At 38.3% G+C, this 26,280-nt stretch overlaps 3 protein-coding genes across 3 annotated transcripts; 2 read left to right on the top strand and 1 right to left on the bottom strand.

The window, feature by feature from the left end:
- The first annotated feature begins 464 nt into the window (after positions 1–464).
- LOC141829955 (zinc finger A20 and AN1 domain-containing stress-associated protein 1-like) lies at positions 465–1,433 on the top strand. The gene is made up of 2 exons (XM_074717417.1): positions 465–631; positions 794–1,433. Exons 1-2 carry the CDS (start codon positions 623–625, stop codon positions 1,199–1,201), a joined length of 417 nt encoding a protein of 138 aa, XP_074573518.1. The 5' UTR covers positions 465–622; the 3' UTR covers positions 1,202–1,433.
- A 3,228-nt stretch (positions 1,434–4,661) lies between these two features.
- Positions 4,662–6,303, top strand: LOC141829221 (fructokinase-1-like). Its single transcript, XM_074716640.1, has 3 exons — positions 4,662–5,119; positions 5,239–5,571; positions 5,657–6,303. The coding sequence occupies exons 1-3, from the start codon at positions 4,697–4,699 to the stop codon at positions 5,903–5,905; spliced, it is 1,005 nt and encodes a 334-aa protein (XP_074572741.1). The 5' UTR covers positions 4,662–4,696; the 3' UTR covers positions 5,906–6,303.
- LOC141829222 (uncharacterized) lies at positions 6,004–25,925 on the bottom strand. The gene is made up of 7 exons (XM_074716641.1): positions 25,671–25,925; positions 24,463–24,534; positions 24,298–24,362; positions 9,535–9,682; positions 9,371–9,454; positions 7,501–7,575; positions 6,004–6,408 (listed from the first exon to the last, which is right to left on the bottom strand). The coding sequence occupies exons 1-7, from the start codon at positions 25,923–25,925 to the stop codon at positions 6,403–6,405; spliced, it is 705 nt and encodes a 234-aa protein (XP_074572742.1). The 3' UTR covers positions 6,004–6,402.
- Between the last annotated feature and the right edge of the window lie 355 nt (positions 25,926–26,280).

The raw sequence follows: 26,280 nt of genomic DNA, 5'->3' as shown, positions 1-26,280 counted from the left end.
TAAACTGAATTAATTTAAATAAAAAAATAATTTATAAATTTCTATGTTAATAAATTTATAAATTTTTAATGAATTGATAAATTTTTTATAATATTTAAAAATTTTGATTATTTAGATTAAATTTGATTGAATATTAAATTAATTAATATTTTATTAATTTAATTTTTATTTAAAAATTCGATCGATTCAGTTAATTTAAAAAATTTGATTTGATTCAATTTTAATTAATTTAGTTCTATTCAATTTGATTTTAATCGAATAATCAGCTCTAAAAGCAAGGTAATTTAATTTCACTTATCTTTCACTCACCAATCACCTTTAATAAGAACACCCTCTTAATTTTTATATATATTTTTATATAATGACTATTATTTATTATTATTGTTATTATCATTATTATTATTTCATTTTATTTTATTCTTTTTAACTTCCCACATCTTCAAAGCTCTTCCACACCCCAAATTCCTCAAAATAGCTTATTCGATCCATCGGCGACGAACTTTTTTTGATCGATCTCTCTCTCCTCTCCAATTTTCTCTTCCCAGATTGCTCTTTCAAAAATTTGCAATCTTCTTCCATCTGGTTGTTGATCGTGCAAAGCTGCCGTTTCTCGATTTATTTTATGCCCCAGGTATCGACGTATAGTTTATTTTTCTGATTTCCAGGAGAAAAATCTCAGATTTGTTCTGTTTCAGCTCGTCGATCTCATCATCTCGATTTTGTTCCTGTTTCCTCTTTAGTCTGTTCTTCTTGTTGTTGATTTTGTTTCGATTTGCTCTCGGTATTCAAACAGATGGCAGGGGAAAGGTGTGATCTTAACGAGGACGAAGCGGAGATTCTCAAACCCTCTTCCTCTTCCCCTTCTCCTTCCCCTTCTATTCTGCCGCAGCTTTCCCCTCAAGAATTTGCAGCTCCGGAGAGGCCTGAGAGATTCCAAGCACCTGCTGCTCCGATTTCCTGCCCGCCGAAGCCCGAGGAAGAGTGCCGTCCATCCCCAGCCACTCAGTCCATTAAGCGCTGCTTGATCTGCCGGAAAAGGGTGGGCTTGACCGGCTTCCGGTGCCGCTGCGGCGACCTCTTCTGCAAACTTCACCGGTACTCCGATGCCCATGACTGCTCTTTCGATTACAAGGCGGCTGGGAGAGATCAGATCGCCAAGGCCAATCCTCTCATAAGAGCTGCAAAGATCATTAAAATATGAGGTTTTTTTTGCTCAAACTTTTCTTGAAGTTAACTGGCTACTTCATCTTGCAGTCTGATCGAATTGCATTGTCTCTGAAATTTTTAGAGATTTATCCAACTTTATATGTATCATCAGTGCACGATTTATGAAATAGAATCGACTTGATGGGTTTAGTTGTTAGTATGTGTTTCTTGTTTCTGACATCTGATGAATGATCAGCAAGGAAATGTTGCGTGATTAAGTTCGAAAACTTGAGCCTTTTTATTGAAATTTGAAAGCTTCCTTCCTCGAGTAGTAAGTTCTGTGTTCTTTTTAGGGTCTTTGCTTGCTTAGAAAATAACTTGGAACGAATTTGTAGAATTGCATGATTCTTATGTGAAGTTGCATGACTTGGAGGCTTGATACTTGTATTGCAATAAATTTGTAAACATGAATGAATGGGAGTTTTATTCCGCATTGAGAATTTTATGACTTTTAGGTTGCTTTATAATGAAGCACAACTTTTAATATTGTAAACATTTATGAATGGGAGATTCTTTCTCATGCGCATATTTAAGGCGCGGATTGTACTAAACTTAATTAACTTGCGTGCAAGCTGTACGTCAAATTTCAGATCAATTATTGGGGTAAAAAAGTACCATCCAATATTTTACCATATGAATTATTTTTCATGCATATTTTAAGAATGTAACAGACACATTAATGGTCGATCTTGGACAGTAACGATCGATCATTAATAGTCAATTGTTGGCATTTTGAGCTGACCAACAGAAGAAAATAACGGTTATTAATTGGCAGAGTTAATGACTACTAAGGTTCCAAGCTTATAAAAAGATACTTCCATTTAACAAAAAGATTGAATAATTGATTCATCCATTAGCAAACAAGTCCTCTATGTTCCTTTCTTTGCTTCCCAGTGATAACATTCGAGTATACATTCAGTTAACCATGAGCAATCAATACTTAGTTGCGAACATGGTCGAGCCATTGTATCTTAGAAAACTATATTTTAACACTAGGCTCGCCAATGCTAGCACTCTTCCCCACTCAACCTACTCGGGCTACTCAGTAGCTCGGCACTCGACCTACTCGGGTTGCTCGGCGCTCAACTTACTTGAGTCACTCGATACTCAGGTTGCTCAACACTCGCCCTACTCGAGCCACTCGCCACTCGAGTTGCTTGACACTCGGCCTACTCGAGTCACTCGGCATTTAGGCTACTCGATACTAAACCTACTTGAGATGCTCCACACTCGGCCTACTCGAACAGTTGGCACTCGGCACTCGGCACTCGGCACTCGGGCCATTTGACACTCGATCTAGTCGAACCACTCTGCACTTGAGATACTCGACATTAAACCTACTCAAGATGCTTGACACTCGGCCTACTTAAGTCACTTGGCACTCCGGTTGCTCGACACTTGAGCCACTCGGCAACTCAGCATTTGGCCTATTCGACGCTCAAGCCATTCAGCAGCTCAGCCTACTCATGTTGCTTGGCGCTAGCCTACTTGGGCCACTAGACCTACCTTGGGCCATTTGACAATTGGTCACTTGGTAATCAGTCATTCGGACTCGACATTCAACAGCTCGGCATTGGGTTAACTTAAGCACTCGACAGCTCAACCCAGTCGGCTCAGGCACGTGGTCGACTCAAGCACTAGACAGTTTGACCCACTCGGCACTCTATCAGCTTGGACGCTCGATATTCAGCACTTGACCGACTCAAACACTTAGCAACTCAACCTTCCTAGGTAGCTCAACATTCCCAACTTAGCAACCTTAAGTTCAACACGTCTAGCTCATCTCACCGATCATATAAATCTGAATTTTATTGCAAAGAATGCTTTCCGTTCTTGCAAACTCAAACCTCGATCGAGCAAATGAACCATTCAAAATGCTTCAACAAATTATTGAACATACTTTAAACTTTCTAGAGACAAGACAATACAATGTGAATATTATTGGATAAGAAGTTCTCTCATGCGAGAGAATCAAGTCCAACAACTCTTTTTTTTTATTATTCTTTCATCGACTGTTCAATTCTCCTTTATTCTTCTTTAATGCTTCCACAGTGTCCTTCTAGAACCAAGTTCAATTTGCCATAAACAATTATATCTTAAATTTTTAATTTTAATTTTATATTTAAGTTTATTTATATAGTTTTCCCTATATATTATTAGAGTGTGTTTTCCATGAAAGAAGATATATATTATTTTAGTATGGTAAATTATTGGAGTCGAATTCCCTCTTACTTAATCATCTCTTTCTCTCTTCCTTCCTCCTCACCCAATATCAACTTTATCCTCATCCATTATTTTTTTTCATAAATTACATAATTAAATATATATTTTTCACAAATTATTTATATATATATAGCTAGAAAAATAAAACATTTTCTGCAAATTTCACCATGTAAAACAACAAATTATACCGTCAACGGAAAAGGCTATCGTTTTATTCCCAATAACATGAAAATGATTCCGGAAAAGAATATTTTCGCTTTCAAAAATAAAAAAAAGGTAATTATTCTCTTGTTATTGCTACGTGTAGAATTAACTGATCAAATTCTCTGAACTGAAAAGATTCGGCATTATCAATCGAACAGTAGAGAATAATTCCAAATAATTTTCCAAAGGATTAGTAGTGGCTCGAAGGTTTCCACCAATCAATTCAAACATTATCATATTTTAATTATATGCCATAATTTATATATATATATATATTATTTTCTAAATTACGTTAAAGAAAAATATTTCCAACCTTTTAAGATAATGGCACATGCCATTTAAAAAATATATATATTAAGCACGTGGTTTGGGAGCGGTTATTGAGTAGATGTCCACCACCCATTTTGAACATTCCCATTTACCCACCTCTACTACTTTTATTTATTTATTATAATTTTATCTCAGATTTTACTTTTGTAGTTTCAGATGTTTCAGGAGTTCCATTGGAGTTTAACTTGAACTTAATTTTTATTATCGAGTTTTTAATTTAAATTTATTTAATTATTTCAAAATTTCAAAACTATTTAATTATTAAATTTGATGATGTAAATTTATTTATTCATACAATTCATAAATATTAACAAATCGAATATAAATTTATTTATTTAATTAATTATATATATATTAAATAAATATAAATAAATTTTTATCAAATTGAACATCAAATTAATTCTTAATTTTTAATTTATTTACAATAGTGATAAGGTGAATTATATGATATGAATCGATGGATTGCCCCAGCTCCGAAAAACTAGCAGATCCTAAAGTAAATAATATTAGTGAAAAAAGATTTTAAAAAATAATGAATCAATATTAAAAATAGAAAAAGTATAGGAATCAAATAAAAAACATCCCATCCAATTAATATATTAATATTAATTCAATTATTCTCTTGTTCCCTCCCTCATTTCTATATTTATACGGGCAGTCAGGCAACAGCCGCAGTTCGCTTAAGCCGCCTTCTTCCTTCTCATCCACCTTCCCGTCTACCTCCTCCATCGAGATGGTCACCGTGAACGGAGACTCCACTGGCACCGTGGCCTCCTCCGGCATGGTCGTGAGCTTCGGCGAGATGCTCATCGACTTCGTGCCCACCGAGGCCGGCGTCTCGCTCGCGGAGGCCCCGGGCTTCCTGAAGGCTCCCGGCGGTGCGCCCGCCAACGTCGCCATCGCGGTGGCCCGCCTCGGAGGTCACTGCGCCTTCGTAGGGAAGCTCGGAGACGACGAGTTCGGGCGCATGCTGGTGGCCATCCTCCGCGAAAACGGCGTCGACTACAGCGGCGTCACGCTCGATTCCGGCGCCCGCACCGCGCTGGCCTTCGTCACCCTCCGCGCCGACGGTGAGCGTGAGTTCATGTTCTACCGAAACCCTAGCGCCGACATGCTCCTCACGGAGGCCGAGCTGAACCTAGATCTCATTAGAAAGGTATAGATCGATCATAAACTCCTCCCTTTCTAAGATCAAAATATGCCCCAATCGCTTGCTGCTCGTCACATCTGAGATCCGATTCACAAATGCTCGCTTCGTTCTATGGATCTTTTCAGGCCGCAGTCTTTCACTACGGATCTATTAGTTTGATCACGGAACCATGTAGATCGGCTCACCTGAAGGCGATGGAGGTGGCGAAGCAAGCGGGGGCTCTGCTCTCCTACGATCCCAATCTCCGGCTCCCGCTGTGGCCGTCGGCGAAGGAGGCGCGGGAGAAGATCCTGAGCATCTGGGATCAGGCCGACATCATCAAGGTGAGCGACGTGGAGCTCGAGTTTCTCACCGGCGAAGACTCCGTCGAAGACGAGGTCGCCATGAAGCTGTGGCGCCCCAACCTCACTCTGCTTCTGGTCACTCTGGGGGAAAAGGGTTGCAAGTACTACACCAAAGTATGATCTGAATTTTAAATTTTGAATTGAATTAGTAAACTTCTGAACTCAGATTGCTCCTCTTCCTTTTTCCCTTTTGATGAAGGATTTCCATGGAAGTGTGGAATCTTTCTCCGTCAAACAGGTCGACACCACCGGCGCCGGCGACGCCTTCGTCGGAGCATTGCTCGGAAAGATCATCGAAGACCCGTCAGCTTTGCAGGATGAGGAGAAGTTAAAGGAGCTGCTGCGATTTGCCAATGCATGCGGAGCCATCACCACCACCAAGAAGGGAGCAATCCCTGCGTTGCCAAATCTTGCAGAAGTCTTGCAACTCATTGAATGGGCAAAATAACAACAAGACTAGCAGAGTTGCAGAGTCTACTATAGTGCCATGCAAAACCTATCCAAAAGTGAAGCAAGAATAAGAATAAAAGTTAGATATCCAGGGCATAAAAAGAGAGGATCCCCTTATATACTCGAGTAACCACAGCTTAATATTCAAACTCCTTCGAATCTTTGGCCAGTAAATTAATATATACTTGTGTGCGATGAGTTTCTAAATGCCATTTCAAAGAACTATGATCCTTTGACAACATGATGGGATAATACTCATGGGATCTCTCTTGAACAAATGAGATCCGAGAAACTTTCGCATATACATTTTGTTTTTTCTTGAAACGATATTTGTTCTATAATGCAGGGCCTCGGTTATGTATTGTTGATGAGGTCTGGATTTGTTTACCATCTTCACACAGATATCCCTCCAATTTTGATGACAATTCTCTTCGCAACTAGGAAAACAGGAGGAGCTCTCTATCTGTGAGTTGAACTTGCATTTGCAGTTCGACCTTAGACCTGCGAATGAATGTGTCTCATGATACCAGTATAATAATTTCAAGGATCAGTAAATTAAAAAAAAACAATTGAATTATTGATCATCCAAAGATATTCCAAACAAAGGCAAAGATAAGATGCTGCAATCAAGGACTGGGTGGGATTTGTTCTGAAACATGGATTGTTCATGAGATAGTATGTTAGCTAAGAAACTAGATAAGATTGCAGCTGTAGCAGTTGATCATGGCATCTTGCTAATATCATATACGCTATTTGTTCATAGAGAAATGCCAAATCATCATCTCTACACATTTCCTTCCTTATTTGCCCCACAACAATGGCATCCTCAAAAAATGTACATTTTTGCACCAATGCTCTTTGCGACTCAACAGGCAAATCATAATCCCGAAAGCCAAATGGGGTTCGAAATTTTCTTGATGTCTAGAGTTCACATAGAATCAATTTAGGCTAGGCTTATGTCAATGATGAATGTGGCTCTGATTTTAATACCAGAATCAAAATTGTATGTTGCATTTGGTTGTGTTCGATCCAGTTAATTAGAAAGGAAAAATATAGACACTTTAAAAGAAAAAGGAAGTCAGCAAATGTGAACTTTGAACCTGGTTGATTTGAAATGTCTGGTTTCTGGTTATTGATCACCACTAATTATATTTGGACTCTTCATTACTACCCCATCTCTATCTGTATCAAATACATTACTGTACATCATCACTCTGAGTGGACACTTGATATAGCTCTAATGCTAATACAACTACTCGTCGGACACCTTCACTCTAGATGCACAGCAAATCTCTATTGATCACATATCAGATGTTTGAGAAGTAACCATACTTAAACCTGCACCCATGCGGGATACTCATACCGAGTCTGAGTAACAGAGGCCAATACTACACCTTAGGAAGGCATGTGCTACCCAGTAATTGTACATGAGGGGGGATGCATACTATTTGATAGAAACCAAATAACCAATCACATTGTTATGGCAGTGTCAGCACACACATATCATTGCATGAGACTTGAATGGTGTTCATAGAAGACTAGTACATTATGCTCGATATGCATAAAGTTACATTTTTAACATTCAAAGCATACCTGCCGTCTCCGAAAATAGCAGGAACGGGCTATCACATAACATGGAAGGAAAAGGCCAGCAACCTGCAGAAGTACCTGCAAGTAAAAGAGCCGACAGTTTGTGAATTTTGCAAGGAAATTCTCCATAAAATACTTACATAAAAAGAAGGAAACTAAAATCTATTCCTACTGCAGGATCATTAGAACTTCAGTAATTTTATATTGGCTAAATATCATCTCCTAGTGATTGTATATATTGGATGTTTCACCAATTAAATTTCAATAAGGAATCAACTGTATCCAACCCATGCTTATTTCAGAAGTTATATGAGAGAAGGATCAAGCATACTGAAGTTAACATGGTAATCGAAATTACAAAAAGCATGTTTGACTTTGACACAAAGGATCATGTCCCTGGTTCCATTTTACCTTAGATGTATAACTAACATGAAGAATCAACTTATGGTCATATTGGATTTCAAGCTCAAGGTCAGTTCCTAGCAAGATTGTAATCACTGTTTGAATCTACTTTAATTAACATGAAATTAGTTGTGGGTCAAATTAGGGCAATCGATGGTATAGATATGTATTTAGGCGACAAATAAATACTCTAGTGAAGCGATGTGAAACCCTGACAAATATGAACATTAATCGAAGAAAAGGTGAGCAAAGAAGACTTGATTAGCAACCACAATACGAGATAAATTTCATTTAAATATAAATGAAATATAGTAGGGGATCCGGTCCTGACGTAGGAGAATCTATATAGCTGATTTCACTTAATAGGACAAAAGCTTGGTCATTGTTGTTGTTGTTGTGGGTCAGATTCTCTTCAGAGAAGCCCAGACCATCAATCCATGTTTTGTGCTATAGAATGCAAATAGCAAGACCCTTTGGATAATCCACAGCAAATGCACAAGGATCTAAAACTCATCTTTCAAGGAGAGCAGAGGACCCCATCCCATAAACAGGTGAATTTTGGCAGGATATACTTCCACATCATTATTTTCTTTCTTCAGATTAAGTGGATCCATTTGACAAATTTGGTTAAGGTCAAAAGGGCATCTAGTAGATGGTTCACGTCTTGCTATAACTAACCTGGTTGTCTAACTCTGACTATAAATAATTTATCAAAGCCAATCTATCAGCTGCAAAATGATGGCTAAGGAACAAGAAAGCATATCCAATCAATAACTTGGTTTAGCTCAATGATCAGGCTACTCATGCTTCTGATAAATGAACCTCAATGCAATTAACAAAGCATTAATTTAAAAATAAAATCCCAAAAAGCCTATCAACTACTTGCCAAAATATATTAGCAAAAAGGATTAGCACAAAATTTAAGTTGGTTACATTTTAATCAAAAACAGGAGTGAGAACTTAACAAGCACACTGAAGTCAAAAAGAGAGCATGCTTTTTTATACAAAAACACTTCAAGTTAACAAATTTGTTCAAAAGAATCTTCCCTCTAAATATGTACAGGAGTAGATGCAAATGCCATCAAATGAAATTTGGGCTTTGGTTACAATGGTAAAGGTATATAAGTTTACAACAAGAAATTTAATTAGCTTGACCACTTTCAGCTACATAAACATAGTCTTTTGTTCAGCTTGTCAGGCAGTCAATGTCAATCTCTATATCATAATAACTTCCTGATATGATTTCTCCAACATAGGTTTGCAATGTTAGTGTGATGATGTTGGAAAAGTGTGATTACATGGATATTAATTAAAAATTGCTACACATAGTTGGTATTTTAGGGTAAAAAACACTACCGAGAAATGATATGATTACAAGAAGTATATTGGAGTTTAGGAAGTTGTACAATAAAACATAGCATCCCTAAACCTTTAAGTTATCGATTTAACAGGAAACAGAAAATCATCTTACATCAAATAATGATGATATGTCCTGCATCATTCCAAGTTCCTTCATTGCGTTAAGAACTTGTTGGATAAAGAGTAGCAACATTAACTGTAAAAGGCCAGAAAGAAATTAAAAATTTCTTGCTCAAATGCAAGAGAGACTAGTTGAAACAAAGCAATCGAGCATACAATTAGAGCAATTGTATGGCAAAAGGCAACCCCACGCGCACTAGCAGCAGCATAACCTTCATAATCTGCATTTAGAAACTCTTGCTCTGCAGCCGAGACGGCAAGCAAATGTGATTCTCGAAGATCAAATTGTGAACTCCAACTTTGTCTGAGAAGATAGTAAGTTAGAAAAAGATTCATGGTTTGAGAATTTGTAAAGAAACAATATATCATTAAGTTGAGAAGTTCCCATTATAAGTAAACAACAGCTGAAGGAGTTGAAATGAAATACTGATACAGCAGGAGCGATAAACAATCATGCACATTTTCACATAAAGAATTCAAAATTTTATTAAGATAAAAAACAAGAAAGGTTTAGAGTTGTTAGGGAAATGATCTCTCCATAGTGATTGAGTGTGACAACATCGTTTTGATGGTTTGACGACTTAGGTTACGTGTGTATTTGATATTGCTAAGTTACATGTAAAGTTTAGTCATGCTAGATGGACTTGGAGCTCGAAGGCAGTAGTTTGGATTGAGTGATTCAGACATTGAAGACAAGTAATCAATGAGATAGCATCGATCCACATTAGTCTGAATCCAACAATGTGGAGCATGAGGACATGTGGCACGGATCAAGAAAGAGCTTGGTGGACTCGCTCATTTAATTTTCCATGTTATTTTTCTTATTTTTAGATGAGGAAGTAAGTCGAACTGGACAGATTGATTTTTGGTGTTGAGTTGAAGTCAAATTAGGTTTGGATGGAAAATGTCGGAAGACATGGTAATTGGGACAGTGTGGAGTTGAATAATGGTCAATTTAGATTTGTTTTGGCTAGTCTATGGTCGAACCAACTTTTATATGGGATATCCAATTTAGTCGTATGAGGATGAATTATACAAATTTTTTGAGTTAGAGATTATATATATCACTCCCCTCTCTCATGTGTTTCTTCCAACACATCCTCACCCGAAAGACATCCCTTCTCCTCTCTTCCTACTCTTTCTTATGCAACGCCACCGCCCCGCTGCCCTCTTCCTCACCATTGACATCGGCCTCTTCTGTCGGCCACCCTCTCCTAATAACTACTCTCTCTCTCTCTCTCTCTTATTTTGCTTGTACGATCAGTGATGCCTATCACCTAATTGTTGCCTCTATCGAGCTCAGAAAGAGGGATCGTTGGTCGTCTTTTCTTCCTTTTTCTTTCTCTCTTCCCTTTCCGGTGCCCATAGATCATTGTTTGAGCTGAGAGGGAGCAAATACCACTGTTATCAATGCTTCCCCATTTTCCTACATTTTAATGTCTTTGAATGAAGTCATTGCTTGCACACCACCACCAACCAGCCAGATTAAAGGTAAAAAATTAGGTGAGTAATTGTATGATTAACATTGAAAATTGATTGGCTATTTTAGACTAATCATGACTAGGTTTGATTGACTCGAGTATTTCATATCAACGAAACACCTACTTTGTTCCATCCACCATGAGATAAATATTTTTTTTATAATATTTTTGTTTTAGTTTGGCATATTTGATTTAGGATGGGAAAATAAATTGTAGTTTGATAGTAGTAGGTGCTTAGTTTTGTAATTGGGTTATATCAAGGTGGCATGATCAAAATTAGATCCATTAACTTTCAATTTTATTAATTTTTAGATTTTTGTGTTATTTTTAATTTTCCAAGTTATTTTTAGATTATATTTGTAGATATTCAAGTGGAGCAAATTGATTTTCAAATCCTAGGATCCTTTTCGTTGTGTATTGCAGTGGGTAAATCTCTCCTTTGACTTATTATATATTTCTTTGTGCATAAATAAATATATAAAATGGATTATAAATATGCTTCTATTAATTGTTTAGAAAAGGAGGATTAAAATGATATTTAAAATAGTGAAATGGGTGGGTCCTAAATAGAATTAAACTATTGAGGGTTAAGTAATTCATATTGTTTTCATGCTATACACATGTAGGGTAATAATATGGGGATTAACATGAGAAGGGCTTCTTTTCAAAAATAAAAATTGATACTCTAATATTCTTCCAATTGTTATATTATTAAAGTGTTTTACCTTTTATGCTATTTATTGCCTTAGATGTTGATGGTCATACTTTTTATGTTATATACTTTAGACCATATACTAATACACAGTTAACTTAGCGTAACTTATATTAAAAGGATTGATTTAAAGTTACTCATTCAGATTTAAATCGAGAATAATTGTGATGTAAAGATTTAAAATGAAACGACTTTAAATAGAGAAAAGAAGTACTAAAATGTGAAAACTCTTAGGTTATCTTTACACTAGAGTATATGACAATCCACATAAAATTGGGGTAGCGAGTAGCGAGCAATCACCCGCGATCATTATTTATTTATGTGAGGGCGCTATATAGTTGTATATCACTAGTGAGGACTTTAGCCCATGTGTCAAATGACATTATTACATTCTTAAGACACTGGCTCTAGTGAGTTACTTGTTAGTAGATTTGTTGATGATAGATTTATTAGAGACATACTTATTAGGGATAGACTTAGTGGTTGTTACTAAAAGATGATAATTAATTAACTTGTGATAAAAGATGGTGATAATTAAGAGCAATAATTGTGACTCTAAATGTTAATAAATAAGTCAAATAATAATAAGAGTTTTATATATATATAGTTGGTTGAAAACTTCTCGGCTATCTTGAATTAGTACGACTATTTGTAAAGCTCTTAGTTTTCTATTATCAAACTGTCAGTACCTCATTAAATACTTACTAATTTTCTTGTGCTCATCAATAGTAGTGCATAAAAAATTCCAAGAGCTTACGCTAAAGTTTAAGACTTCAACACCTTAAACTCTTAGTAATTACATCTTTGTTACTTTCATCCTTATCTCTAGAAGAAGTGAAATTTATTTGTCAAAAAAAAAGAATGTTCAGTTAAGGTCAAGCTAAGAGAGAGCTTGCCAAATCTCACCACTTGGGTCAAGGTTTACAACCTTAAACCTTGATTAGTTTATTGAGATTTATCCCATTGTCTCATGTTAATGGATTACTGGAATCTTAAGGATGTCACATCAGACTCGTCATAACCTGTGGAGTAGGAGTGGGGTCTTTAAATCACGTTACATCTTGTCTTAATGTATATTTATTTGTTATTTTATTTCTTTTGTGATTTAACGCTAGATCACATGCACATATTCCTAACTATTTGTTTGATATTGCATTCTGAAAGGATTCAACAAGAATTAACTTCGTTGGCTATTAATCCCCTAACCAGTCATTTTGATACAATAGGAGTCCTTTAAAATGCCTTAACATTGACCTATTCTCTAAAAAATTAGGCAAGAAGCAATTTATTCCTTAATTACTTGGTAAACTTATAACCTTATTCCTAAAATAACTTATCCTACTAAAATATAATTTTTCCTATTTTGTTTTATTCAAAATAAAAGCTTAGAACTTCTAAAAAGCTTTTGAGATCCAAATTCCTATTTTAAACTTTCAAATTTAAAAACTTCCTAATTTTAAAATTGCATCAAGCACACCAAATGGATTCACATTATCACAAAGACAGAACATTATGACATATATAGTGAATCTGGTAACATAACAGATGCAACTCCTGATTATTGACTAGAATCCCCAACTCCCTCTTGGTGGTCAAATAAAATAATAGATAATATGACAAATAAAAGAGATTCCAAAATCATGTCATTGGTCAGCACGAATAAGCAATAAGTACCAAATTAAGATAATGCTTAATCAAATTAAGAAAAAGTAGTTCGTAAAGTAATACAGATATATTATAATGTATAACTATCTCAAGAATGTAATTGTCCCTCCACTACGAAATCATTAATGCACTTTGTAATGATCTCCAAGTTAACAATAAATAAATATCAGAAACCAGAATCACCAAAAGCTAGCACAGCATTGTCAATTGGGTTAGAAATAATGGGTTTAGTGCCAGAAGACTAGATATTAGTTTATTGCTAGGCTTGGGATGTACTGACTGTAATCAGTTGTAAATTGATACAAAATTACCCTAGTTTCAGTTTGGGTCTCGAACCCACCTTTCCTCTCCTTTTCTCAAGTCACGCACTCACCTGCAGCATCTGCTTGATTCATCCCCTCCTCGTCCATCTATAGCAACTCCCACCGCTAATGATTCTATTGTGATGGATCCCTCAGTGTCCACACCCACCCCTTTATCCTGATATTTCTTTTCTGTTCACAATGTTCTCTCCTTGCTAGCATTCCCTCCACCAATCCTCCAGTCCCTCTATATGCCCACTGATATGGCGGTAAGAGGGTTTCATATGTGGCGAGGTCAAGTCAAGAGTCAAGTCCATATGGAGATCAAAATCAAACCTACGTAAAAGACACAACCACTTCAACTCCTTCATCGGCTCAGTCACCTCACTCCAGAGGACACAACCTCCTCAACTCCTTCATCAGCTGGACCATCCCGATTCCTGTTAGAATTAGCCCTTAGTGTCAATTCGGATTGAGTTGGACTCGAGTTGGACTCAAGTCAACTCAGATTGTGTGAGACTCGAGTTGGACTCAAGTCACACAAGCCAAATTCGAATTCATCAAGGATTATCATGCATGAGATGCATGATCATAAAAGACTGCATGATCTTCCTTAAAAGAAGAGAAAGATTATCATGCATGAGATGCATGATCTTCATTAAAGGAAGAGAAAGATCTTCATGCATGAGATGCATGGGAATTAATAAAATATTAATTCCTTAGATCACTAAAAGCAAAAAACCCTTCATCCTATGGTAGGATATAAAAAGGGGTGAGAGGCTCTTGATGAAGGGGTTGTTGGATGCTTTTGCTCTCCCTCTTCCTCTTCTCTTCCACCTTTGGCCGAATCCTCCTTTGTGGCTAGCACCACAGTTGGGTTCTTCTCCATATCAGTGTTCGTGTGGATACCGTGGAGGCACGAACGCACTGATCGTGCTGAGATCCGTCGACCTTGAAGGCAAAGAGTTGCTGTCGGGATTGCGAAGGGCACACATCGAAGGTAACCTCGATTCTAGTAGGTAGAATCGTCAAACGAGTATGTTTTTCGCATGGATCTTCTGGAGGGATCCTGTTTTCCGCTGCGTTATATGCGGTTTAATTGGTTTTTCGCGCATATAGATCCCTACAATTCCGGAGGACACAACCTCCTCAATTCCTTCATCGACTCGATCACCCGACTCCAGAGGATACAGCATCCTCGACTTCTTTGTTGATTCGGTCATCCTGACTCCAAAGGATACAGCTCCTCAACTCCTCCATCAGCTGGGTCACCCCGACTCCAGATGACACAACCTCCTCAACTTCTTCATTGGCTCGGCCACCCTGACTCTAAAGGACACAACTTCCTCAACTCCTCCATTAGCTTGACCACCCTGATTCCAAAAGATGCAAAATCCACGATCCCTCCAAAACCTAGTCATCCTACAGGGGCCTACGGACGGTTACTGCGAATATTCCTGAATATAGCACCGTGAGTGAGCGTAGGAACAATCATATAGGTGTCAGACTTGATCTCCTAGATGTTCTCCTATATACACATGGCATGCAATAAATGAAAGAGTAGGTAATAGCTGTCGAATCTAGTCTCCCAAGATTGCAGGCATGGAGATGCTTTATATTGGTGGATATATAAACCAAAAGAAAGCACATCGAGAGAGGGGTGATTCTATTTTTCCTTCTTCCTCCTCCATTATCCTGTCATTTTCACATTTCCTAAACCCCTATTCTAATTTGAGCATTGGAGTGGCCACACCGAGCTCCCTCAGCGCTCATCTTGATTCTCATCGGAGTATTGCAGGTATCTTTGGCGTCTTCTATCTCTCCAAGACCTTCAACATCGCCACCTCCGCTGTTCTATCTTGCTGATTCACCAGATCGCGATTTCAGTCTAGAACAAAATTGACGTCGTCTATAGGAATATTTCTCTCACCTGAGCTGAGACGCTAAGATAGTGGAATAGGGAAAAATTGTTGAAGGCCCAACATCGAGGAGACGCAGCTCTTAGTAAAGTTATCACCATGTCACGAGAATATTTCCAAGCATTGGTGGGTCAAATAGTGCAACAACTTCTGCTCAAACTCCTTCCTATGAACCTAACTCGGAAGTACCTAACACCTCGACCAAGACCCTCCTTCTCCCTAATCGAACAGTTGTTGGTTTAATTGGACCTCTCTCTGCTGCCTACGCTAAATAGTGAAGTAAAGTTATAGCCCTGCTTGAGGAGCATTCTGTGAAATCCCTAGCCGGAGAAACTCCACCACCAAACAAAGGTAGACAAAAAACCAGTACCCAAAGAAGCCACATATTTCTCCACCCAAATCTTAAATGATGAACTACCCGATAATTTTCAGGTACCGCAACTTGGGGAGTGTAATGGATCAACTGATTCTGAAGATCATTTGGACTAGTTGAAGAAGAATGCGATGTTGCATTACTACATAGATGGTGTCAAATGTCAGGTCTTCTTAACATTATATCCAGCTCTGCTCATTGATGGTTTGATCAATTGTCATCTTCATCAATTCACACCTTCGTTGACTTCAAGGTCGTTTTCTTGCAACATTTTGTCAGTAGCAAAGGTACCATAAGACATCCCTCAACCTATTGGTCCTGAAATAGGCGGCTAAGGAAGTTTAAGAGATTACATCAACTGATTCAACAAGATGTCCATGGATGTGCCTTGAGTCACCTCGGATGTACTCATCAGCGCTTTCTCTTAAGGACTGTAAGACGGAGATCTCTTTCGATCTTTAGTGATGGATCCCCCGGTAACTTTCGATCTCCTTCTGGGTCACACTCAGAAATATATTAACGTGGAAGAAGCTCAGACTACAAGAAGGAAAGAAATCTTAACGCTAGTAGTTGTGTCTACCCGACCTGAGCGAAAGGCTCCCCCTCCGCCTATTCGACACAAGGAAGCAATCCGTCATTAATATGCTCCAATCCCAGTTGGAATGCGAACAGTACAAACTGTGGTTCTCGACTCGGCATCATACAGATCACTTTCTGCTCCAGAGTGATAGGAGGTAGAGGTGGGGGAAGCTGGAGAAGGTCTGTTAGGTCAATGTCATCGTCCTCCTCCTCGATGGTTGCGGCAAACTGTGGTTGAAGCTGGTTTCCCCGTCTCCAAGATAGAACCCCATCCTCATCTATATGTACCCCAACTAATGAAAAACTCCTAACACCTAACATGTCAAACTCACTAGCTGGTTTGACTTCACCTACGGTGAGGTCAAATCCAAGTGATGCTAGGAGTGATATCAAAATATGACAGTAGAGCATATGTACCCTCTTGTTGGTGGTGACACCAGATGAAAAAATAATGGCATGGACTATATGCAAACTAATGTCTATATCTAACCTATGAATCAATGCATATAGAAGGAATGAATGAAATGGTTGCATCATCGCGACGTCCTTGGTAGTCAGGGACAGAATGCAGGTGACTAAGACTCTGTACAGGACAAAGTCCTGCACTCTGAGTCTAATAAAAGAGAACTGGGTCACTGTAGAGACCCTCTCCTCTCCAAAGAAGTATGAATGTATGAGATCTAGGGTGATGTGTGAGTAGGGATCCCTAAAAGATACATCCCTAGAGGGTAGCAGGTAAATAAACATGATGAATGTCAAAGTCTTAAGTGCTCTCTAATGACGGTAGGGGATAAAATGAAATCCCTCCCGGCTACTCGGGTGGAATAGGTCAGATTGTCGATCTGAACTAGGCTATTATACAACTCGACACACAAACTTGTGTTAACTAGCCTAATATAATACACTAGTAGCTGAAGGCCGTAATACTCTACGACCTCCATGGAGGATATGCATGAACGTGTGAAAAATATCCTACATAAATATCTAAAATGCAAGGGTACAAAAATCAATGATGCAAACCTAATTCTAAGTTCCTTAGAGGGGAATCTGGGATCTGTATTAGAGGTACTAGAGATACCTACCTCAGTAATTTTCCTCTTAATCCTATTGCATAAAGTAAAGCTTAACTAAAGAACAACAAAAAAATTAACTTTAAATTATTTTAGGATTGATTTGGGGGCTTACCTAAGCATTTTCGATGGAGAAATAAGAACGTGATGACCTATAAACTTGGCGACGGCACGGGAAGAGAGATTTTTTAGGTAGGAAGAGGATTTGTGCGGTTTGAGATGGTAGGGTTCAGGTTACTTTTATAAACCCGTTCCGGGCGCCTATATTCGAATCGGAGCGCCCAAATTTTACGTGGTGCGGGGCGCCTAGAAAGGTTTCCAAGTGTCTGGATCCTAAAACCGAGGGCGCTTGCGCAAAATCGCAGGCAGTGTTTCGAGAAGGGGTTTAGGGCCCCTAAATTGGTATTCGAGTGCCCGAATTAGATTGCGTCAGGATTTATGGGATTTTAACTGGGTTGGATTTAATTTAAATTGTTTAATTAATTTTAATTAGAGTTTAAGTTAGTTTAGGATTGTAGTTAAGTTTAATTAGTTAAGGTTTTAAAATTTAAGTTTAATTAATTAAAATTTTAAAATTAAGTTAATTAATTATGATTTTAAAAATTAAGTTAATTAATTAGGATTTTAAAAATTAAGTTAATTAATTGGAATTTTAAAAATTAAGTTAATTAATTGGGATTTTAAAAATTAAGTTAATTAATTAGGATTTTAAAAATTAAGTTAATTAATTGGAATTTTAAAAATTTAAGTTAATATTTTATTTCTAATTTCATCTCACCCATTCTTAGATTATCACACAGTTAATCCTATAGGTTGTGTGAGATGAATTTCCATTTTTATCTTGGTTAATATAATTTGTTATTGTCTAAATTTTGATTAACCTTAGATTAGATTCAAGTTTAACTTTTTGACTTACTAAGTATATATTTCAAGAGTCAACTTCTAGACAGTGGTGAAGCACAGGGGTCTTCTTAGTTATCGGAGTAACGATCATTTTCTAAGACAAAGCTGGTTCAAGAAATTAGACACTTAGCTAATCTAGGGAAAAATCTTGGTCTAACTAGTCTAGGATTAGACGAGATAATTTTGGTTAGTTCCACTCAGCTAAGTAAATCAATTTGCATAATCCTTACCCCACTTGACACCTTAAACTGGATTTTCTTAACGTACTATTATCTCGCCCCACCCTGGTACTAGATTAGGCAAGTGTTAATCAAATTTTGTATCCTTACCTAGCCTAGATTCAATCTAAAAAAATTAAAAATTAAAACATGCAATTTTATTTAACATGCAAGGTTTTAGATCTCCTGGATCATGACCCGTATTAGGTCTGACTAAATAATGTATTTGATCTTTAGGGACCCAGTAATGGTTCAGTCCAACTAGATTGGTCAAGTTGGACTTTGAAACTCATACTTGGACTCGTGATTTTTTGGGTCGAATCAACAAAGACATGTATGATCTATTTTTGACTTTGTGTCCAAGCTCAGATCTGTTGTATACAGCCCTTTGAGTTCCAAGCATCATGTCAAGATAGTTAGAGCCCGAAGTAAACTTTTCCAATGATCTTTTCAGATCATCAATCTAAAGTTTCAACTTGGAATTCTCTTCCTCAAGTTTGACTTGAGTTGAGTTTCCAACTTGAACATCTTCAGTTGGTGACCTAAAATTAACTTTCTCTTTAAGGAATGCTACCTCCTTTTAGAGAGATTCAACTTGAGCACTACTGGACTGCCAATTTCTTAGTTAAACTAAAAATGATTGCATACAATTTTTTTACTTACAGAGGTTGTTAGCCTTTCTGAACCGGATACGGATCCGTGGCGTGTATTGGAGTCGCTATCTGATTTGGTCTCCGTTTCTGTTGGTTCCTCTTGAGCTGGGAGAGCCAGAAAGTTTGTGTTAGCTTCCTCCTCTAAGTCCTATGAGTCCTCTAAAGATGACTCGTCCTAGGTAGCCTTGTGCGCCTTCTTCTTTGTCTTGCGCTCTTTCTTCTGATTAGGGCATTCAGCCTTAAAGTGTCCTTTCTCCTTGCACCCGTAGCATGTGAATTCAGTCTTGTTTATAGATGGTTTGTTTGAGTTAGCTTTTTGTACCACATTCTTCATTTCAGATCTTCTAATCCCATGTTTCTTCTTCAGTATTTTCCGAACTACATTTACTAGCTCAGTAGCAACTTCGTCGTTGCTTTCTGAATCCGATGACTCTTCGGATTCTTCCTCTATAGGTCCTTCTGGATTTCTTCTCCTTAGTCTGACCTGCAACGAGAGCAATCCCTTTCTTGACCGGATTGGCGTTAATTTGCTCGTGCAATTCGAATTCGAAAAATAATTCATCGAGTTTAATCTTTGAAAGGTCCCTGGAGACCTTGTACGCATCAACTATTGATGTCCACAATGTGTTCCTAGGGAACGTTTTCAGCGCGTACCTTATTATATCCCGATTTTCAATGGGTTGGCCGATTGCATGGAGCCCGTTGAGCAAGTCCTGGATTCACGCATGTAATCCACTAGCGGACTCGCCTTCTAGCATCTTTATATTATAGAGCTTATTTAGTAAAAGGTCGCGCTTACTGACTTTTATGTCTGACGTTCCCTCATGGAGTTCGATGAGTCTGTCTCATAGATCTTTGGCGCTTATAAACGGGCCGACTCTGTTGAGCTCTTCTTTGGTCAACTCACACTGGAGTGTCTGAGTTGCCTTGGTGTCGGCTTCAATCTTTCTCTTGGTGGCTGCATCCTATGTTCACATAATTGTGGGAGGCCGTCATTGTCAGTCAGGATTGTGAATCCGATTTGGATCACTATTGACATATCCACCTGAGTCTTGAGGTGGTATTCCATTCTACCTTTCCAGTAGATGAAGTCCTCCCCAGAGAACAAAGGTGGTCTGACAATGTTGTAACCTTTCTGATGGACCATGTGAATCTCGCACATAAGATAATTAACCAAGATGTACCAAGACTTAGTCTTAAATTAGTAGTGCGGGGGAAATAATAATAAAAAATAACATGAAAATGAAAAATAAAAAAATTGCTCGATCAGTAGTTGCATTGTGTTAGAGCATCCCTCATTCTAATACCAATTGTAGGATCGTTGGGAGCGCTAAAGGGAGATGAATAACGCTTCTGTTGCATTTTCACACTTTTTGATAAAACCCGTAAAATTTTGCGTATAGAAAATAGAGAAAGCAACGGAAAAGACACAAGTACATAGATTTTACTTGGTTCACAACCATAGGCTGCTACTTCAAGACCCACAATCAAGAGACCGTTTTCGACAGACAATCCACTAAGTAACTTCCCTCTTACAAAAGGGAGTTAAGCACTTTACAAAAAATAAGATCGGTAACACAGATACCAACTTAGAAATAAAAAATAGAAATGTAAAGCACCGTTATACTCACAAAATGTGTAGACTTTGATGTAGCTTCTCGGCGCAACAACAACATTCCGAATGATCTTTCTTCGTGCAGACGGTCGTCGTTAGGTCGTAGATTGATGCTCCAAGGGGTCTCCCTCGAGGCTTTTTTATTGAGTGATCTGGGAGCTTGAAAGCCTTTCCAGACGCCTCCACGTTGTCCGTCGATCCACTATCGACACTGCTGACTCGGCACTTCCAGACACCTGTATCCTTTTCTAGGCACCTGTATGCTGACGTGGAGATTCCGGATCAACCTTGACTCCGCAACACCTTTTCCAAATAGGGGCGCCTGGAACCTTTCCGAGCGCCTAGAAGCTGAAGTGCCCCGACCACTAGGACTTTGCCACCTCACCACTTCGCTGGCCTCGTTCTGCTAACGTTTGATCACCTGTAACAAATCCGAGTGTCTGGAAGTCTGATCGCCTGGATCCAGATAAGGGCGTTCGGATTTCCTGCATTACAAGTTAATGCAAAACACAAGTAACAAGAAAGAAACAGTTTTAACAAACTATTTTAGTCTTGACTTCGAATTTCCAGTGAAACCCTAAGTCAGACCGACTCCTACAGTTCCCTTTACTAGGAACGCGTTCTCACTCACTCTACTTGGGAGAATTTACCTTGCGCCAACCAAATCCTCCAGACTTGTTGGACTTTTACTTAGCTTCGATCCTCGGCCCCCAGGATTTCCACCGCTAGACATCCAGTCCTCCATACCTATCTATTCTTCCACCTGGTACACTTGATCCGCCAAGTCTTCCTACTTAGTCCTCCTGATCAGAAACTTCTTTGTCCAGTCCTTCAAACCAGGTCTTCCCACCTAATCCTTCAGATTAGGTCTGTCTAGCATCCAGCTAGGACTTCTACCGTCTAGTCTCAACTAGGGCTTTCCTATGCCTAGCCGCAATTAGGACTTTCCTGTGCTACCTGCACACTCAGTTTAGCTCATCAGATAACTTCACACACTTAACTTGAACCTTTTTATCATTATCAAAACTTAGGTTCAATCATCTGGTGCTCTCTGCATCAATACAGATCCCCTCTGTTGAAGTCAGACTCCATGGATTCATACCAAAGAATAGAACTCGTGGTAGCCATGAGTGATAAGAAGAGGAGAAGGAAACAAAAGAGAGGAATACAATAAGAAACGAACAAAGGGAGCAAAGGACTTACGAACAGAGGGCACTTATGAGGTCGTAGAGAAAATCACCGGAGAATACTTACGGATGAAGGATTTAGGAAATGCGGTGACATCCTTGGCCATGAGCTCTAATAGACTCTGCGTTAACGAATGTCATCCGTTCAATTAGGAAGACAAAAGGGTGGGATATCACTCTAAACTGTCCGACTTGGCGATCAAACCGATATAATCCCTATAGTTGCCTTGGACCATGCACCCTTCATAACCCTAACATGCAACCAACTCGGACAAAGTAGCATTAATAATCAGATATGACGCAGTGATATCAGGAATGATATGCCATCACACATATTGCTTGCATTAAATGATACATATCTCGTACATTCCCAAAGCACTCATTAAGGAGATAATCGTTGGATGCCACATCAGCCCTAAGTCTGGGTTGGTGTTCAGGCTACAATCTTCCCAGTCTAGTCAGTCGGACTCGCGTCTCCTTCGACTAGACTTAAAGGGGAGGCTTGTGATATGGCGAAAAGAGGATCTCATATGTAGGGAGGTTAAGTCAAGAGTCAAGCGTAGGTGGAGGACAAATTCAAACCTACATAGAGGACACAGTCTCTTCGACTCCTTCATCAGCTTAGTCAACCTAACTCCAGAGGACACAACCTCCTTGACTCCTTTATCAACTCGGTCACTCCAACTCCAAAGGGCGCAACCTCCTTGATTCCTTCATCGGTTCGACCACCTAACTCCAGAGGGCACAGCCTCCTCGACTCCTTCATCAGCTAGGTCACCCCGATTCCAGAAGACACAACCTCCTCGACTCCTCTATTGGCTTAGCCACCCGATTCTAGAGGACACAACCTCCTCCACTCCTCCATCAGCTCGGTCACCTCGATTCCAGATGATACAACCTCTTCGACTTCTTCATTGGCTCAGCCACCCCGACTTTAAAGGACACAGCCTCTTCAACTCCTCCATCAGCTCGACCACCTTGATTCAAAAAAATGCAGACTCCACGATTCCTCTAAAATCTAGTCATCCTACAGGGGCCTACGGACGGTTACTGCGAATATTCCTGAACATAGCACAACGAGCAAGCGTAGGAGCAATCATATGGGTGTCAGACTTGGTCCCCTAGATGCTCTCCTACATACATATGATATGCAATGAATGGAGGAGTAGGTAACAGCTATCGGATCTAATCTCCCAAGATTGTGGACGTGGAGATGCTCTTTATAAGCGAATATATAAACTCGAAAAAAAACACACAGAGAAAGTGGTGATTCTATTTTTCCTTCTTCCTCCATTATTCTTCCATTTTTACTTTTCCTAGCCCTATCCTAACTTAAGTGTCAAAGTGGTCACACTGAGCTCCCTCGGCACTCATCTTGATTCTCATTGGAGTATTACAGGTATCTTTGGCGTGTTCCATCTCTCCAAGACCTTCAACATCACCATCTCCGTTGTTCTATCTTGCTGGTTCACCATATTGCAATTTCAGTTAGGAACACCCACCTTGTTAATATTTCCTCCTTCCATCCTCCCCCATCCTCTTCACATCCTCCATTAATAACTTCATTTGTAGATCCTCCATATTGAATCTTGACTTAACTGATCTAGATATACATATTGTTCTTTGAACAAGTGAACATACCTCTATAATGCATCCAATTGTCCACAATATTTTGGTTCACATGTTTAAGCCTCTCTTTTCCCCCAAAAACAAAAGATGCCAAGACAAGTTTAGGATGAATACTCATATACCTACAATGTATACCTCTTCAAAGTAAAACAATAATAAAGAACTACCTTTATGTTGCCAACATATCAAATACAAATTTTGATGTAAAATAACATTAACCATAATGGTTAGCCTTTTCCAAGAGATTAAAAAAGCAATACATTAAAAAAAATACCTTAAAGAAAGTTAGCTTAGCAAATATTTAAATTCTTAACATTTTCTTTCTTCCATTCACTAAGTAGTCTTGTCGAGAAAACATTCCGTGAAATTGTTTATGGTAGGCAACTGTGCATAAGAATCATCCAAATTGAAGATGGACTCATGAACTTATTTATGTGTACAATGTTTGAAGTTTAAAGTATTTCTACATATAAATGTTATTTGGTGTAAATATGAAAATTTTGGTAGTTGTCCAAAGAACTTATCAAAAAATTCAACCAAAAGCTAACAATATATATCAAAACAATTTAGGATGCTTTTTATGTTTGCACATAATAGAAATATTGGCAAGTACCTGATATCAATGGCCATTATATCAGGACCAAGTTCACTTGAGGAAACATAATCTGGAGCAAAAGCCTATTAAAGCAGTATTTTTTTCAGTAATCCCTTTATTAAAATGAATAGAGAAGAATGCTAAAAATTGTGTATATTCTCATAGAATCATTTGGACCATAACCTGGCTGCAGATTTCACAAATGATGTTCCCTTTCTTATTGCACCATTTCTGGATACATTTTCTATGGGCAAACTGCATAAAACTCAAAGCAAGAAGTCAAATAATAACCAAAATGTCATTATATCAATTTACCATTACATGAAAAATAACTAGCAAACAAACAAAATCAATCACCCAGAAATTCACATAATCGAGTAAAAACAAAAGTGACCCATCTTTACAAAGAAAAGACATGGAAGACCACATAAGTTACAACAGAAATGTTGAATATCATCTAAAGTTAGTTGCCAAAGTTGAGAAACAGAAGTGGGGCCTTAACTCTTATTCTCTATACTAACAAAGTGATACGGAAGAACTAAATGAACAATTTTTAGCTATTATTGAACTATTAGAAAACATCAAAATGACTATCACATGGTAATGCTAATTGTTTCCTTATATCAGTTAACTTTCTTCCAGAAATTGCTAGATTTTAAATTGACTAGTGGTAATTTTCATCAAAATGGCAGGCAAATACTGTGCAATAATTGTTTCTGATTGATGTAATAGCGTTCCGCTATAATCATAGGGTTGTTGCATTACCATACAAAGGGATAAAAATAGTATCCAAAAGAGATTGTCCAGGAGAAGCATATACCAAGAATAAGATACCGATTAATGAAATTTGGCAGCAATCATATGTACTTTATTCACCCAAAATGCTTCTATTTCGAGGGTCTTTAAAACAGATAAAATACCTATGTAGTTTGCCCACACAATTAGTTTTCAAAAACTACATATGTTAGTTTACGAAGCCCTCAACCTGTGACGATAAGGACATGGAAAAGCCATAAACGAAAGCTAAAGAGAGGGAAAAGATAATTAACTATGGCATTTATACCTTCAGACGAGTAATGTCAAGTCATTGTTCACTGAATCTTCCACATGTGTAAAAACATAGATTGCAAGTCTAAAGTATACGAGGATCTGAGTTATTAACCCATAAACTCAAAACACCTTCACAACTTTTTTTTTTTTTTTGATAAAAAAAAGGATTTCTGAAAATGAAGAGTTCCATACATGAATTTATAAATTATAATCCTACAACACTATGATTTAGGTGGGCGGGGATGGGAGAGCGAGATTCTCCATAACAGAAGTTTGCGAAAATTGAAACAGAAACGAAGAGCAATCGGGAGGGGAAGAGTAGAGGAGGAGGACACAGATACCTTGAGGGTTCCAGTACAAGCACAAGGGGATTCCAGGTCGCACTCATCCCCTTCCTCTTGGCAAATCCTGCACTCGACCACTTCGCCTCCCTTCTTCTTCTTATCGGCATTGATCATCCTGCTCACCGAGCAACCCGCCGCCGCCGCCGCAGCTACTCCGTACGACGCCGGCGATCCTCTACCGCGGTGGGAAGTATCTAAGCACACCTCCGATCCGATGACCGAGTCGACAGGCACCATAAAATCACCCACCATCGCCTCTCTCCCTCTCTCTCCCTCCCTCCCTCCCTCTCACTCCCCTCTCTGCTCTGGTAGAGAGAAAACAACAATGGAGAGCCAACACTAAAAAGAAGGGACTTATATTTGAAAATAAATTATAAAAAAATTGAAAACTTTTCACATTGCTCCCCGACAAAGTTTATCAAAAACTCCACTTCGCCTCTCATAATTTAAAAAATATTAATATATCCATTAAACTTTCCGAGCCCTTTGATTTCATTTGAAACCTGCAGGTGCAAAACAATATTTTTAAAATTACGGGAATTAAAGTAAAATTAGGATGAGATTTACTTTTATATATTTAAAAAACCAGAAAATCTTTTGATGATAA

The sequence above is a fragment of the Curcuma longa genome, chromosome 5, assembly GCF_044706935.1.
Source record: "Curcuma longa cultivar G26 ecotype Majalengka, Jawa Barat chromosome 5, ITB_CL_G26_1.1, whole genome shotgun sequence".
Lineage (NCBI taxonomy): Eukaryota > Viridiplantae > Streptophyta > Magnoliopsida > Zingiberales > Zingiberaceae > Curcuma > Curcuma longa.
The sequence above is the reverse complement of the archived record's forward strand: the minus strand, read 5'-3'. Positions and strand labels throughout refer to the sequence as shown.